This window comes from Euleptes europaea, chromosome 12, assembly GCF_029931775.1.
Source record: "Euleptes europaea isolate rEulEur1 chromosome 12, rEulEur1.hap1, whole genome shotgun sequence".
Classification (NCBI taxonomy): domain Eukaryota; kingdom Metazoa; phylum Chordata; class Lepidosauria; order Squamata; family Sphaerodactylidae; genus Euleptes; species Euleptes europaea.
The window spans coordinates 8,224,969-8,239,215 of NC_079323.1; the positions used below are offsets into that span (position 1 = coordinate 8,224,969).

General features: G+C 46.9%; 1 protein-coding gene across 9 annotated transcripts in view; it reads right to left on the bottom strand.

Moving 5' to 3' along the window:
- Positions 1-14,247, bottom strand: part of DLG2 (discs large MAGUK scaffold protein 2) — a 970,480-nt gene that overhangs the window by 172,745 nt on the left and 783,488 nt on the right. For all 9 annotated transcript variants that reach the window (XM_056858113.1, XM_056858109.1, XM_056858107.1 and 6 more), the window contains one exon: positions 6,743-6,845. In XM_056858113.1, coding sequence (XP_056714091.1) covers positions 6,743-6,845 — 103 coding nt within the window. The remainder of the gene's footprint in view (positions 1-6,742; positions 6,846-14,247) is intronic.

Consider the following 14,247-nt stretch of genomic DNA (forward strand, 5'->3'; position numbering starts at 1 on the left):
TCAGGGGGCATGGCTGTTTGCATTTGCCCAAGTCTCGAGTAGGGTTGCCAGTTCTGCCTTGGAAAATTCTTAGAGATTTCAGATGGTTCCTTGGGAGGGCAGAGCTTGGAGAGGGAGCTCGACTAGAGTTGCCAGCTCCAGATTGGGAAATACCTGGAGGTTTTGGGGGCGGAGTCTGAGGAGGGCGGGGTTTGGAGAGAGGGGAACTTCAATGCCATAGAGTCCCATTGCCAAAGCAGCCATTTTCTCCAGGGGAACTGATCACTATCGGCTGGAGATCAGTTGTAACAGCAGGAGACCTCCAGCTAGTACCTGGAGGTTGGCAACCCTAAATATGATACATTCCTATATCCCTAGCTGGACCTGTTGTGCTTATACACACCTCCAGATGCAGACCAAATCTTTTCCTGGGAAAAGCCAGGCAGAATTTAACCTTGCTTGTTCAGCTCTGTAGTTACCCCCTGCCTTTTCTATCTCTGCTGCCTTCCTTTCCTGTTTCTCTTCCAGTCTGCCAGATTCTCAGACTGATTCTTAGCATTAGGAGAGGTAACGTTTCTTTTCTACCTTCCCCTGCTGCTATAGTATGGTTTCCTGTGGTTCAGCCTATGCTGAAACCAATGGTTGTGTAGCTCTACCTAGTGGCAGAAATCAAGCATTACCATAGTCAGATTGTCATGTCAAGGAAACAACAGAAAGGGAAATAAAGGAACCATGTCTTCAAAAACCCAGAGAGCATATATAGATATGGAGAGGCTGCACCCTCACCCAAGAGAACAGCACAAGAAAAGAAATGACATATATTGACATAAAACCACTGCAAAAATGTAGAACAGTGAGATCCAGTAGCAACTTAGAAACCAAGAAGAGTTTCAGGGTGTAAGCTTTCAAGAGTCAAAGTGTGGTGTAGTGGTTAAAAGCAGTGGTTTGGAGCTGTGGACTCTAATCTGGAGAACCGGGTTTGATTCCCCACTTTTCCACGAGCGGCGGACTCTAATCTGGTGAATAGGGTTGGTTTCCCCACTCCTCCACATGAAGCTAGCTGGGTGACCTCTCTCAGCCCCACCTACCTCACAGGGTGTCTGTTGTGGGGAAGGTGATTGTAAGCTGGTTTGATTCTTCCTTAAGTGGTAGAGAAAGTCAGTATATAAAAACCAAACTCCTTCTTCTTCTTCTTCTTCCCCAGATTGGCAGGACCTTAAATGGGCCACACATCAGGATTACATTCTAAGGGCTGTGCTCTTTTCTGAAAGTCTGCAGCAGAACTGTTGGATTTGAGTCAAGTAGCACTTTAGAGACCAACAAGAGTTTCTGGGTGTAAGCTTTCAAAGAAGAAAAAGAATTGGTTTTTATATGCCAGGTGCCTCTAGGAAACCCACAAATACGACCACTGCAGCAGCATATTCCTGCCTGTGTTCCAAAGCACCTAATATAATAGGCATGCTCCTCTGATCCTGGAGATCTTGAGTGCCTTTAAATCATTGTCATCCCTAGGTATCACAGCTACCCGCAAGAGATTAAGCCTTATCAGTTAGGATAGCTTGATCTTTCAGATGCCTCCCCCCCACACACACAAAAACTGTGATGTTTATTCAACAGACACAGCAGCTCTCTCCTTTTCTCAATGGCTAGCCATGACAAAAGGAAAGCTAAAAAGCCATGCGTTTACATGTGCATAGAAACATCAAAAAGAAGAGACAGATAAATATAAGCAAATGCGAATGTTCTACATCTGTCAAATTCCTTTATCAACTGCTCTCTCTCAGTTGGAGAGCCAGCGTGGTGTAGTGGTTAAGAGTGGTGGTTTGGAGGGGCGGACTCTAATCTGGAGAACCGGGCTTGATTCCCCACTCCTACACATGAGCAGTGGATGCTAATCTGGTAAACTGGATTTGTTTCCCCACTCCTACACATGAAGCCAGCTGGGTGACCTTGGGCCAGTCACAGCTCTCTTAGAGCTCTCTCAGCCCCACCTACCTCACAGGGGGACCTACCTCACAGGATTACTGTTGTGAGGAGAGGAAGGTGGTTGTAAGCCAGTTTGATTCTTCCTTAAGTGGTAGAGAAAGTCAGCATATAAAAACCAACTCTTCTCCTTCTTCTCCTCCTTCTTCTCCTTCTTCAGCACAGCTGGAAATTAACGAATGCCTTTCATTCCTACATGCTGTGCAGATAGGGTGCTGGTGGGCTCAAATCAAAGATTGACAGCTGATGCAACTTGACTTAATTTCTCTCTCTCTCTCTCTCTCTCTCTCTCTCTCTCTCTCTCTCTCTCTCTCTCTCTCTCTCTCTCTCTCTCTCTCTCTCTCTCTCTCTCTGTTTCTTTCTCCAGGTGCTGTTGCTGTGCAGGAAGAGCTGCAGAGAGACTGCATTGCAGTACTGTGTGGCACAGAGACCACTGATTGGGTGCAGTTGGGATGTTATCTTGGTATGCAATAAAGAAGATGTGCATGTTTTTCACACTTCTGTGTCCCACTCCCATCACCATCATAACAGACGTACAGCCCTGGCCTCTCCCTTGCTTCAGAGAGGCTTAACTTGACAACAGGATGACAGCTGGTTATACGGTTGCCAAGCCTGCTTACAGTCTCAGCAGGAGAAAGTGGAGGCAGGGTGCCCCCGAGCCCAGAAGTGATGACGCTCTAGGAATCCCCTAAGTCTCTATGGTAATGACCATCGAGATTGGGGGGAGGAGATTCCTAGAGCATCATCTGTTGCTACCAGATCCAGATGCTCATTGTCTCCTGTTGTGATGATGAGCATTGGCAGGCATTGAGTGGGTTAGCAGGCAAACACCTGCTGGGGTCGGGCAGATGGCAACCCTAGCTGGTAATGAGCTGGGGAGATGTGAAGCACATAAACAGGAAGCACAGAGAAAGACTCATGCCTGCATCATGCTTCTGCATGTGAGAATGTAACCAAACTGGTTGATACAATGAAGGCTGGGTGTCAAAGTTGAGGAAAAACATCCACATGCTGATTTCCAGCATATATATAAAATCCTGACAATCATGATTAAGAACAACAGCGATACAAAGTAAGAGGAAGAAGTATTTTAAAAGCATGTCCAGGAGGCAATGAAAAAAATGAGAGAGCCACACAACCTTAGGCGCCATCACAAAAAAGGCCCTGTCTCTGACCGAAACAAGCCAGAGATCAGAGACTCCTCTAAAGCTCTAAGGCACAAGTAGGCTCATAAAGAGAGAGTTGTTGTTCTTCTATTGCTGATTTTAGAACTCCCCCAAACCCTGTGAACCCTCACTGCTGTGGTGGCAAAGACTGCATTAAGAGATAAGCTGCCCCTTCCTCCAGGCTGAAATCACATTTCCTGTTTTATGAATTAGGATCGAAAGGCAGCAAAGCAATCGGGGTCTCATATACTCACTTTGGACTGAGTTAGAGAATACTCTGCTCGGGCAAGTGAGTTGGGTTGCCAACACTCCCTGGCCACTGGTGGGGTCTGCGGGTAAGTTTGCCAGATCCAGGCTAAGAAACTCTTGGAGACTTGGGGTGGTGGAGCCTGGGGAGGGCGGGGACCTCAGTGGGGTACAGCACCATAGAGTCCAGCCTCTGAAGCATCCATTTTCTCCAGGGGAACTGATCTCTGTAGCCTGGACATGAGCTGTAATTCTGGGGGAACGCCAGGTCCCATCTGGAGGCTGTCATCCATAACTGGGGGTGGAATGGGGAGAGGGAAAAGGACAACGAGGGGTTAGATGAAGTCTCCCAATTCGAACACTAGAGACCACATCACCTTGTTGTAGGGCCAGCCATGCCTGATTCAATTTTTTTCAACTCGTTTGGTTTCCGCTTGATCTCAAAACGCTCCTTTTTCATGAAAGACATCTCTTAATCCAGCTGCACAAATGCTTTGTATCACTACATCTTTTGAGCTCTTTGTGGGTACAGTTTTCTCGATTTTTTAAATACATGACAGTGGCAATAAATCTGAATCTACTTGGCCTGTGGCACCTTTCGGAACAATCGATCCCCCTTAATAGCTATTTCGACATAACCCGCTTGCAAACAGTTGGCCCGAATACAGTAAACCGTGCTGATTGTAACCCATAAATAGCAAAAGGCTATTAGGAGCAAATGAGGTTCGCCGTAGATACTTAACAAAGCAAATCAGACATCAGCAAATGTCGGAATCTGTACAAAAACACCCCTGATAAAATCTTAATAAAGGCAAATCATGCGAAATAAAATCTTCTCCCAAGGAAGCCACGGCCTTCCGTTTTCAAGACCTGAGCAAGGCTATTAAGGACAGGACATTTTGGAGGTGATTAATTCATATGGTTGCTGTCAGTTGGAAAGGACTTGATAGCACACCATCCTTTTTGACTGGGAGACATCAGTGGATAAATGGATTCCAATGTGGGAGCGGTAAGTTACCTTTGACACCATGCTGAATTGCGCGTATGTTCCCCCCTCTCCATAAACACAATAATACCAACACAAGCCGGAAGAAGTCAGTTGATCTTTGGAAAGGCCTTGATTGGAACTACAAAATCATTTGCAGTTATGGCAACCCAGAATAGAAAAAAACAACAGGCTATCAAAAATCATGCTACAAGTTCCTTGGCAGTAGCCCTTGTCAGATGTGCGGACCACATGTCCTGGGTGCCTGGCAGCTGCACATAGATCCTCCCAATATGCATGATTTACTATGTTGTCTGTCAGGGGCAACACTAAGGTTGCCAACCTCCAGGTGGCACCTGGAGATCCCCCCCCACTATTACAATTGATCTCCAGACAAGCAAGATCAGTTCCCCTGGAGAAAATGGCTGCTTTGGAGGGTGGACTCTAAGGCATTGTACCCTGATGAGGTCCCTCCCCTCCTCAAACCCCACCCTCCCTAGTCTCCACCTCCAAAATCTCCAGGTATTTCCCAACCCAGAGCTGGAAACCCTAGGCAACACACAGAATTTCACCTTTGACCAGAACCCTAGAAGTTTTGTGTAGTGTGTACAAAGGGTTGTATGCAAGCGAAAAATTATTGCATGACCTCTTTCAGACCATGAGGTATTGGAAGGATCATTGGTAGTGTGCGCTCCCAATATGTCTGGTTAGCAGTTCTGGTGATGCGTGTCATAACATCTGAAAAGGGCTAGTTCTACAAGGCAATCGTAAACAGAAGAGCTGGATGTGAATTCAGTAGACAAGAGTCACTGGAAAAGACAATCATGCTAGGAAAAGTTGAAGGCAGCAGGGAAAGAGGAAGACCCAACGAGAGATGGATGGACGCTGTAAAGCAAGCCACGGCCCTCAATTTGCAATATCTGAGCAAGGCTGTTAAGGATAGGACGTTTTGGAGGACATTGGTTCATAGAGTCTCCAGGAGTCGGAGGCAACTTGACAGCACTTATAAGCTTTTGAGGGTCAAAGCTCCCTTTGTATCTGATGAAGGGAGCTTTGACTCTTGTAAGTTTATATGCCGAAAATCTTGTTGGTCTCTAAGGTGCTGCTGGACTCAAATCTGGCTCTTCTGCTGCTGACCGACATAGCGATCCTCGGATACAATCCTAAACAGAGTTACAGTCATCTAAGCCCAGTCTGTTTTGGACTACCATTGCCAGACTACCAAATTCATGGGCAGTAAGATTCCCTACCCTCCTACTCTTGTTATCTATGAATCCACACAACAACATCATCAACAATGACATTAACAACAACAACAACAATAAAACTTTGGATCAAGTTGTAAAGCAAGACCAGATGTTGAACAACAAGTCACACAAGAGCTCATCCGCGTAGGAAGACATATACAGCACATTCCTGAGATTTGGTGTGCGTGGACAGCAGGAAGGAGGTGCCGCCGCGCCGCCTCATAAAGCCCTTCCCCACATGCCAAAACATTAAAAAAAAGGCTTTTAGAGGCTTTTTTTGGGTGAAACAGGGTCTTTTCGCAGCCTCGCTTTCCTCCATGCTGGCATCCACGGGGCAAAAGGGGACAGGATGCTGTCTAACGGCAGCTTCTCCCCCCACCCCACCCCAGGAATGCCTTCTGGGATGCTGGAACACCCCTCAGGATGCTGGCACTGGGCAAGGGATGTACTTGGTTTTGGCAGATGCCCTAAAAAAAGGCGCTCTAGATAGAACAAATTGCCTTTCGGAGTCTATTATTCTTTGTTTTACTGCATGTCTCACTATATCATAACCCGAAGCCCTCAGGTTCTCTGGAGAAACACCAAGATGTTCTGTTTTGTCAAACATCAGCATGTACTGAAAAGAGAGTGTTATGATGCACGGGAGAAACCTTATGATTCATCGAAATCACCAGTTCTTTGGATTTTCCACCGTAAACAAAAAGACCCCATTAATTGTTTCCCATCACCCAGCGATTCTCTCCCTGCGTGTTTTCGCTCATTTTCCAGATTCTGGCTAAAACGGCATCCGGAAAACACGGGCAAAACACGCGGGGAAAGCGAGGTCACCTCTGACAGTCGGAAAAGGCATGCCTAATCAAAAGGAAGCCCCAAAGCAGTCGGCGGAGGTGATCGTGGGGAAACGTCCCTGCATAAAAGGCCAAAAGAGATAGAACACTGACAGATCCGTATCCTTTGTAATGTCTGATCTAAGTTCTCAGTGCGTCTGGAAGTCAAACGACAGCATGTATTGAAAAGAGGGAGGGACCTCATGATTAATCGAAATCTCCAGTTTTTTGGATTTTCCACCAAAAACAAAAAGACCACATTAATTTTTCCCCCATCACCCAGTGATTCTCAAGTTAGCAAAGGCTTACCTTCTGGCTGGTATTGTGCTATGATGGTGACGGTCTGACCCGCGCCTTTGAGTGCCGCAGCAGCCTGTTCATGCGTAGCACCACGAAGATCAATTCCATTCACCTGGGAAGGGGAAAAAAAAAACTTCACTTGACCCCTTTCCAGTCATTTTGATTTTGAAGATAGGCTCGAATCTTTGCAGGGATTGGGCGACACGATCGGAGAACACCTGCGGAGATTTCAAATCAGCCGGATCGATTGTGAACGTCCCACACATTCGGAGAAACAGACGCGTTGGTCCTATGAAGTATGAGCGCAAAGCTGCTCATGGACTCACAGTCTCCCGTGGAGGAGTGGGTTCGTATCCCACTTCTGACACCTTTTTTCGATGAGTTTGTGCTGTACTGTTTCCATTTTAGGCTGCAAGTTGTAATTGGGACTTTATTGATGGTATGCTAAGACACTACATGTGCCTATCTGTGTTATTGTCTGTAAGGTGTGCTTTAGGCTACGTGCCATCCTCAAGATTTCTGTATGTAATGGTTTGTTATGGTTTGTAAGTCTTGTGACATATATTTATGTACAGGATTAGTAGATTTGCTCATATAGAATATTTGTGGTTTCGTATGTATTTTGAAGATATGTTTTGATACCAAGTAGTACTATAGTGTGGCCATTCTATGAGACTTTTGGTTACATGGACTAGCGTTGCCATTTGCCCTCTACTGACGGGTGAACTCCCACCAATATTCCTCTGCCCCCTGATGGTGCTCAGTTGAGTGGCAAGGGGCAAATGGAAGAGGGGACCCTGGCAATGCATCAGCGTCACTTCTGGCTGGGACTCAAACCTGGAGAAGTGGGTTCGATTCCCCACTCCACAGGAGTGGCGGACTCTACTCTGGTGAACCGGATTGGATTCCTCCACTCATCCACATGAAGCCTGACTGTGGGCTAGTCAAGGTTCTCTCTGAACTCTCTCAGCCCCACCTACCTCACAAGGTGTCTTGTTGTGGGGAGGGGAAAGGAAGGCAATTGTAAGCCAGTTTGAGACTCCTTAAAGTTAGAGAAAATAGGGGTATAAAAACCAACTCATCTTCTTCTTGCCAGGTCCTTCCTGGCCACCAGGGGTGGGTAAGGTTGCCAGATCCAGTTTGAGAAACCTGTGTTTTCAGGATGGAACCTGGGGAGGACAGGAACCTCAGTGGGGTACAATCCCATAAAGTCCACCTTCCAGAGCATCCATTTTCTCCGGGGGAACTGATCTCTGTAGTCTGGAGATGAGCTGTAATTCCAGGGGATCCCCAGATCTGGTGAACTGGGTTGGTTTCCCCACTCCTCCACATGAAGCCTGCTGGGTGACCTTGGGCTAGTCACAGCTCTCTTAGACCTCTCTCAGCCCCACCTACCTCACAATGTATCTGTTGTGGGGAGGGGAAGGTAAGCCGGCTTGATTCTTCCTTAAGTGGTAGAGAAAGTCGACATATAAAAATCAACTCTTTTTCTTCTTCTTCCCACCTGGAGGCTGGCAGCCCTAGACCCTCATCTGCTACAGACCCCCCCCCCCAAAGCTCAGCATCCCCTTGCCCGGCAACGGGGATACCTCGGTGCAGAATATTTTACAGGTATATTTTAGCGAAAGGCATAAACAACTCTTCCCAGATTATGTAACCTCTTCAGGCTTTGAAGCCGCGCCGCCTCGCTGCCTCTTTGGTTTGCTGCGAACACCATCCTGTGTCAGCCTCGGGAAAGCGAACTGCGCGTACACATGGTGCCCTGTTTGTGTGAGTCATATATTTTTTTAGCTCTTTACCTTCGGGGCATTTCTGTGGTTCTTACACATTTCCTTATTGGATTACTGAACTGTCTTCTCCAATTAGGCTCAAAGGCAGCCTCGGCGGCAACACGAAGCATAAATAAAATATATATATCGAGCATTTCTTTCAGGATAAACGCAGCCATGCGCTCTGCCTTGGCTGCAACCCCCCCCTCTTTTTTTTTTTTTGTACAAAAAAAGTCTTCCAGTGCTTTCATAAAACACTCCCAGACCCTGATTTTGGCAGATCTCCAAGGGAAGAATCTCCAGCAATGGGGAGAAGACGTTGAATCATAGAATCATAGAGTTGGAAGGGACCAGCAGGATCATCTAGACCAACCCCCTGCACAATGCAGGAAATTCACAACTCACTCCCAGAGACTCCTACTCCATGCCCAGAAGATGGCCAAGGTGCCCTCCCTCTCATGATCTGCCTAAGGACATAGAATTGCTGATAGACGGTCATCTAGCCTCTGCTTAAAAACCTCCAGGGAAGAAGAGCATACCACCTCCAGAGGAAGCCTGTTCCACTGAGGAACCGCTTTAACTGTTAGAAAAGTTGAAGAGGTCCACTTTGTTGAATATGGTGATTCTATTTGACTGTTGAGGATAATCACCTCTGAATCATAGAATCAAACAGTTGGAAGAGACCACCAGGGTCATCTAGTCCAACTCCCTGCACAATGCAGGAAATTCACAACTACCTCCCCCTTACACCCCCAGTGACCCCTACTCCATACCCAGAGGATGGCCAAGATGCCCTCCCTCTCATCATCTGCTTAAGGTCATAGAATCAGCGTTGCTGACAGACGGCCATCTAGCTTCTGCTTAAAAACCTCCAGGGAAGGAGAGCTCACCACCTCCCAAGGAAGCCTTTTCCTCTGAGAAGGGCTCTGAGATGTTGAGAAGGGCTCCTGTTTCTGTTTAGGGAGAGAGCGAGCACCATTGATGGGATCACCCATGGATACTTCCTTTGACCATGTGAAGATGGAAGGGAATGGGGAAGTATGGTGGTACCCAGACCATTATGGCTACATGTGGGTTTCTTACTTGGGACTTTCTCTTTCAGTTTGAGGCTCATTCCAGAGATGGACGGACAGTCTATCCATCCTTCTCGTTTTATATGCACTGATGCTTTTGCCAGCGGATTGAGTTCTTTTCTGTTTTGTAGATTCGTTTGTATTTTGGACACTTCATCGACCTAACCTGGATGGCACCAGCTAGTCCAATTTCATCAAATCTCAGAAGTTAAGCAGGATCAGACCTGGTTAGTACTTAGATGGGAGACTACCAAGGAAGTGCAGAGTGCAGGGTTGCTACACAGAGGAATGCAATGGCAAACCATCTCTGTTTGTCTCTTGCCTTGACCTGGATGGCCCAGGCTAGCCCAATCTCATCAGATTTCGGAAGCTAAGCAGGGTTGGCCCTGGTTGGTTCTTGTATGGCAGACCACCAGGGAAGTCCAGGGTCATTATGCAGAGTCAGGCAATGGAAAACCACCTCTGTTCATCTCTTGCCTTGAAAACCCCATGAAGGGTTGCTGTAAGTTGGCTGCAACTTGACATATTTTATACACACACATCTCATAGGATTACAAATAATAATTTATATGGGCTTGGATCCAGCGATGCATGAGAAGAAATACAAACGGACAGTGTATTTTGCATGCACAAGATTTTGGACAACACCTAGAGCTATCCTCTTTGTATATCATGTGTGTGTTAAGTGCTGTTAAGTCGCTTCCAACTCATGGCGACCCCATGAATCAATGTCCTCCAAAAATGTCCTATCTTTGACAGCCTTGCTCAGGTCTTGCAAATTGAGGGCTGTGGCTTCCTTTATAGTCAATCCATCTCTTGTTGGGTCTTCCTCTTTTCCTGCTGCCCTCAACTTTTCCTTGCATGACTGTCTTCTCCAGTGACTCTTGCCTTCTCATAATGTGACCAAAATACGATAGCCTCAGTTTAGTCATTTTAGCTTCTAGGGTCAGTTCAGGCTTGATTTGATCTACCCACTGATTACTATTTTTTTTGGCAGACCACGGTATCTGTAACACTCTCCTCCAACACCACATTTCAAAGGAGTCTACTTTCTTCCTGTCAGCTTCCTTCATTGTCCAGCTTTCATAGTGCCCAGAAATTGGTTGCACAAGAGCTTGGGCAAGCAGAAACATGAGTGGGGAATACAGTACATTTGACTAAGCACAAGCAGTTACCGTGGTCTTTTTTCTTGCATTCCCACATGCGCAACAGCTCTAGCGCAGGAGGAAATTCTGCACTGGATCCAACCTATAGTATTTACTGTATTACTAAAATATATGATAGCATTTAAATGTATGATGGGTCAGATCCTCCAGATCTATTCTACTAATAACAACATGTTTAATCATCCCCATATACATGCCACATATAATGCTCACTGATTGGCACAAAAAATATGTTGAAAAATGCATGCATTTGAGACGCATGGCTCGCTTGTGCGCAGGATGCCAGACTATGTGAGCCTCTGGCTCTTGACCAATCGAGCTCTTCCTATGTTCCAATGGGGAAAATTTGGTGACACAGGAAATGGTGTGAAAAAGAATACTTGTGGCATCAAGGGAGAAGTGAAATCCAAAACAGCAGAGGAAAGAAGAAGAAGAAGCAGCGTTGGTTTTTATACCCTGATTTTCTCTACCCTTAAGGAGTCTCAAACCAGCTTACAATCACCTTCCCTTCCTCTCCTCACAAAAGACTCCTTGTGAGGTAGGTGGGGCTGAGAGAGCTCTAAGAGACCTGTGACTAGAACAAGGTCACCCAGCTGGCTTCATGTGTAGGAATGGGGAAACCAACCAGGTTCTCCAGATTATAGTCCACCGCTCCTAACCACGATGTCACCTTTCAGATCACGCCAAGCTGACTTTGCCTTCATAAAGAAACACTGAATTTACCGCCAACGTACAGTTTGGACTGCATTACTGATAACATCTCCCCAATAGAGTCATTTTTCATGGATGTCCAGATTAAATTATTACGCCCTGTGAGCATTCTAGTCATTTTTTAAATTACATGGTTTGGCAAAAGATGCTGTGGTCATTAGGGCAGAATAATGCCCGCGGTCCAGAGCGGCACAAAAGAAATCCTGCCTGGGGTAGGTTGAGTAAACAAGCACATTGTGGGATGCTCATTTGAGAACAAGCACCGCTTTCTGGAAATTCTACCTATCTGGTCCTCGTGTTCCTTTCCCCCAAATGGGATAGCAGAACTGTAACCAAAACTGCCGGTTTGGGTAAGGCAATGTACCTGCAAACATTTTATGAATGAAATGAAATGAAATGAAATGAACTGAAATGAAATGGAAAAAAAACTGCTTATGGGCTTTGAGAGAATGGAAACGGAAGGCGAAAAAAGTTGCATGCCCGGGGAAAGGAAGAGCTGGATTCAAGTCCAGTGGCACCTGAAAGACCAACAAGATTTCCAGGGTATAAACTTTTGACAGTCAAAGCTTCATCTGACCAAGGGAGCTCTTGAAACCTTATGCCCTGGAAATCTTGATAGTCTTTAAGGTGCCCCTGGACTCGAATCAAGCTGTTCTATTGCAGACGAACATGGCTGTCCACCTGAAACTATATTCTGGGGAAAAGAAGGGTCAGTTCTGGCCTTCTTCATGTGTTACATTCCCATGCACAGAATCCTTAAACCGCTCGAGGCTAACCAGCCTGCTGGGTGACCTTGGGCTAGTCACAGTTCTCTTAGAGCTCTCTCAGCCCTACCTACCTCACAAGGTGTCTGTTGTGGGGAGAGGATGGTAAGCCACTTTGAGACTCCTTTGTGGAGAAAAGTGGAGTAAAAAACTCTTCTTCCAGTGGTTTTGATACCCTGATTTTCTCTACCTTTATGGAGTCTGAAACCAGCTTACATTTGCCCTCCCTTCCTCTCCACACAACAGATACCTTGTGAGGTAGGTGGGGCTGAGAGAGTTCATCCAGCAGGCTTCATGTGGAGGAGTGGGGAAACCAATCCGGTTCTCCAAATTAGAGCCCACTGCTCATGTGGAGGAGAGGGGAATCAAACACGGTTCTCCAGATTAGAGTCCGCCGCTGATGTGGAGAAGTGGGGAAACCAACCCCGTTCTCCAGATTAGAGTGTGCTGCTCTTAACCACTACACCATGCTGGGTATCAAGATTTTGGGGGTATAAGCTTTCGAGTCCTTTGTTTCCTACTCATGTCTGAGAAAAGGAGCTTTGACTCTCGAAAGCAAATTCCCCCAAAATTTTGTTGGTCTCTAAGGGGCTACTGGACTCGAAATCTAATTCCGCTTTGTTTTGCTAATCAAAAGTCTCCCTGCTTTGCAAGTCTCCCTCCTTTGTTATAAGCATTTTAAAGGAGTGGGGAAGATAACATTTTAAAGGATAAAGGACAACATTTTAAAGGATAACATTTTAAAGGAGGGGGGAAGATAACATTTTTCAGGACATGTCTTCTTTCTCCTTCAAAATGCAAATAGTACAGAGAAGCCAGTTCCAATTAGTCAAACCAAGCATGTCAAAGCTGATTCCCTCTCCCTTCCCCGCATGGCCCCGATGCAAACCGGAGCTGCACGAACCTGCAAGTCTGCCATTCACAGATGGACTGAGACCTGCGATCTTTGTCCCATCTGTTTTTACCCTGAGGTCCGGGAAGCAGGCATGACACCGTCAGCCGGGGAGCAGATGGAAAGAGCAAGGCAAACAGATTGGCGACTGAGAACGGAACCACCGATCGGGCAGCAGGCCCAAGAGAAAGGTTCGCTGAGAGAGAGCACGGAGCGAGCGGAAACGGACCCCCTGAGGACGCAGGGAAATGAGGCCTTGTGGAAGCGGCCAACCTGTGAGCTCAGAAAGCAAGCGGGGGGGGGGGGGCGCTGTATGGTTGCCAGTTCCTTCCCAGGCCAAACTCCAAGTTCTGGTTTCGATATCAAAAGATCTAAACGGTCTGGAACCAGAGCCAGAGTGGATGGGGAGGCCGACACAGCACCGGACAGGGGTCATGCCCCCTCCTGCCATCATCCGCTCCTCAGCGAGGGAGGGCCAAAGAGGCGTCTGGAGAGAAAGAAGGCGCTCCGGTCATCCTCTTTACTCGGGTTTGCCAACCTCCAAGTGGGGTCTCAAGGACACCCCGAATTACCACTGATCTCCAGACTCCAGGTACTCGCTGGGGATCTCCTGCTATTTGATCTCCAGCCGATAGAGATGTAACGAGATCAGGCTAGCCAAAGTCATGCAATGAGCTTCATGGTTGAGTGGAGATGTGAACCGAGGTCTCTGCCTGCTCCAGTCCAGTACCCTAAGAGTGGTTAAGAGCAGTGGTTTGGAGTGCTGGACTCTGATCTGGAGAACCGGGTTTGATCCCCCACTCCTCCACATGAGCGGCGGATGCTAATCTGGTGAACTGGGTTGGTTTCCCCACTCCTACACGTAAGGCCAGCTGGATGACCTTGGGCTAGTCACAGTTCTCTCAGAGATCTCAACCCCACCTACCTCACAGGGTGTCTGTTGTGGGAATGGGAAGGGAAGGTTTGATTCTTCCTTAAGTGGTAGAGAAAGTCAGCATGTAAAAACCAACTCTTCTTCTAAACTCAGTAGCAGACTGGCTCTCTGGCCCAGCTGGTAAACCTCAGCAGATCACACATGAACACATGAAGCTGCTTTATACTGAATCAGACCTTGGTCCATCAAAGTCAGTATTGTCTAC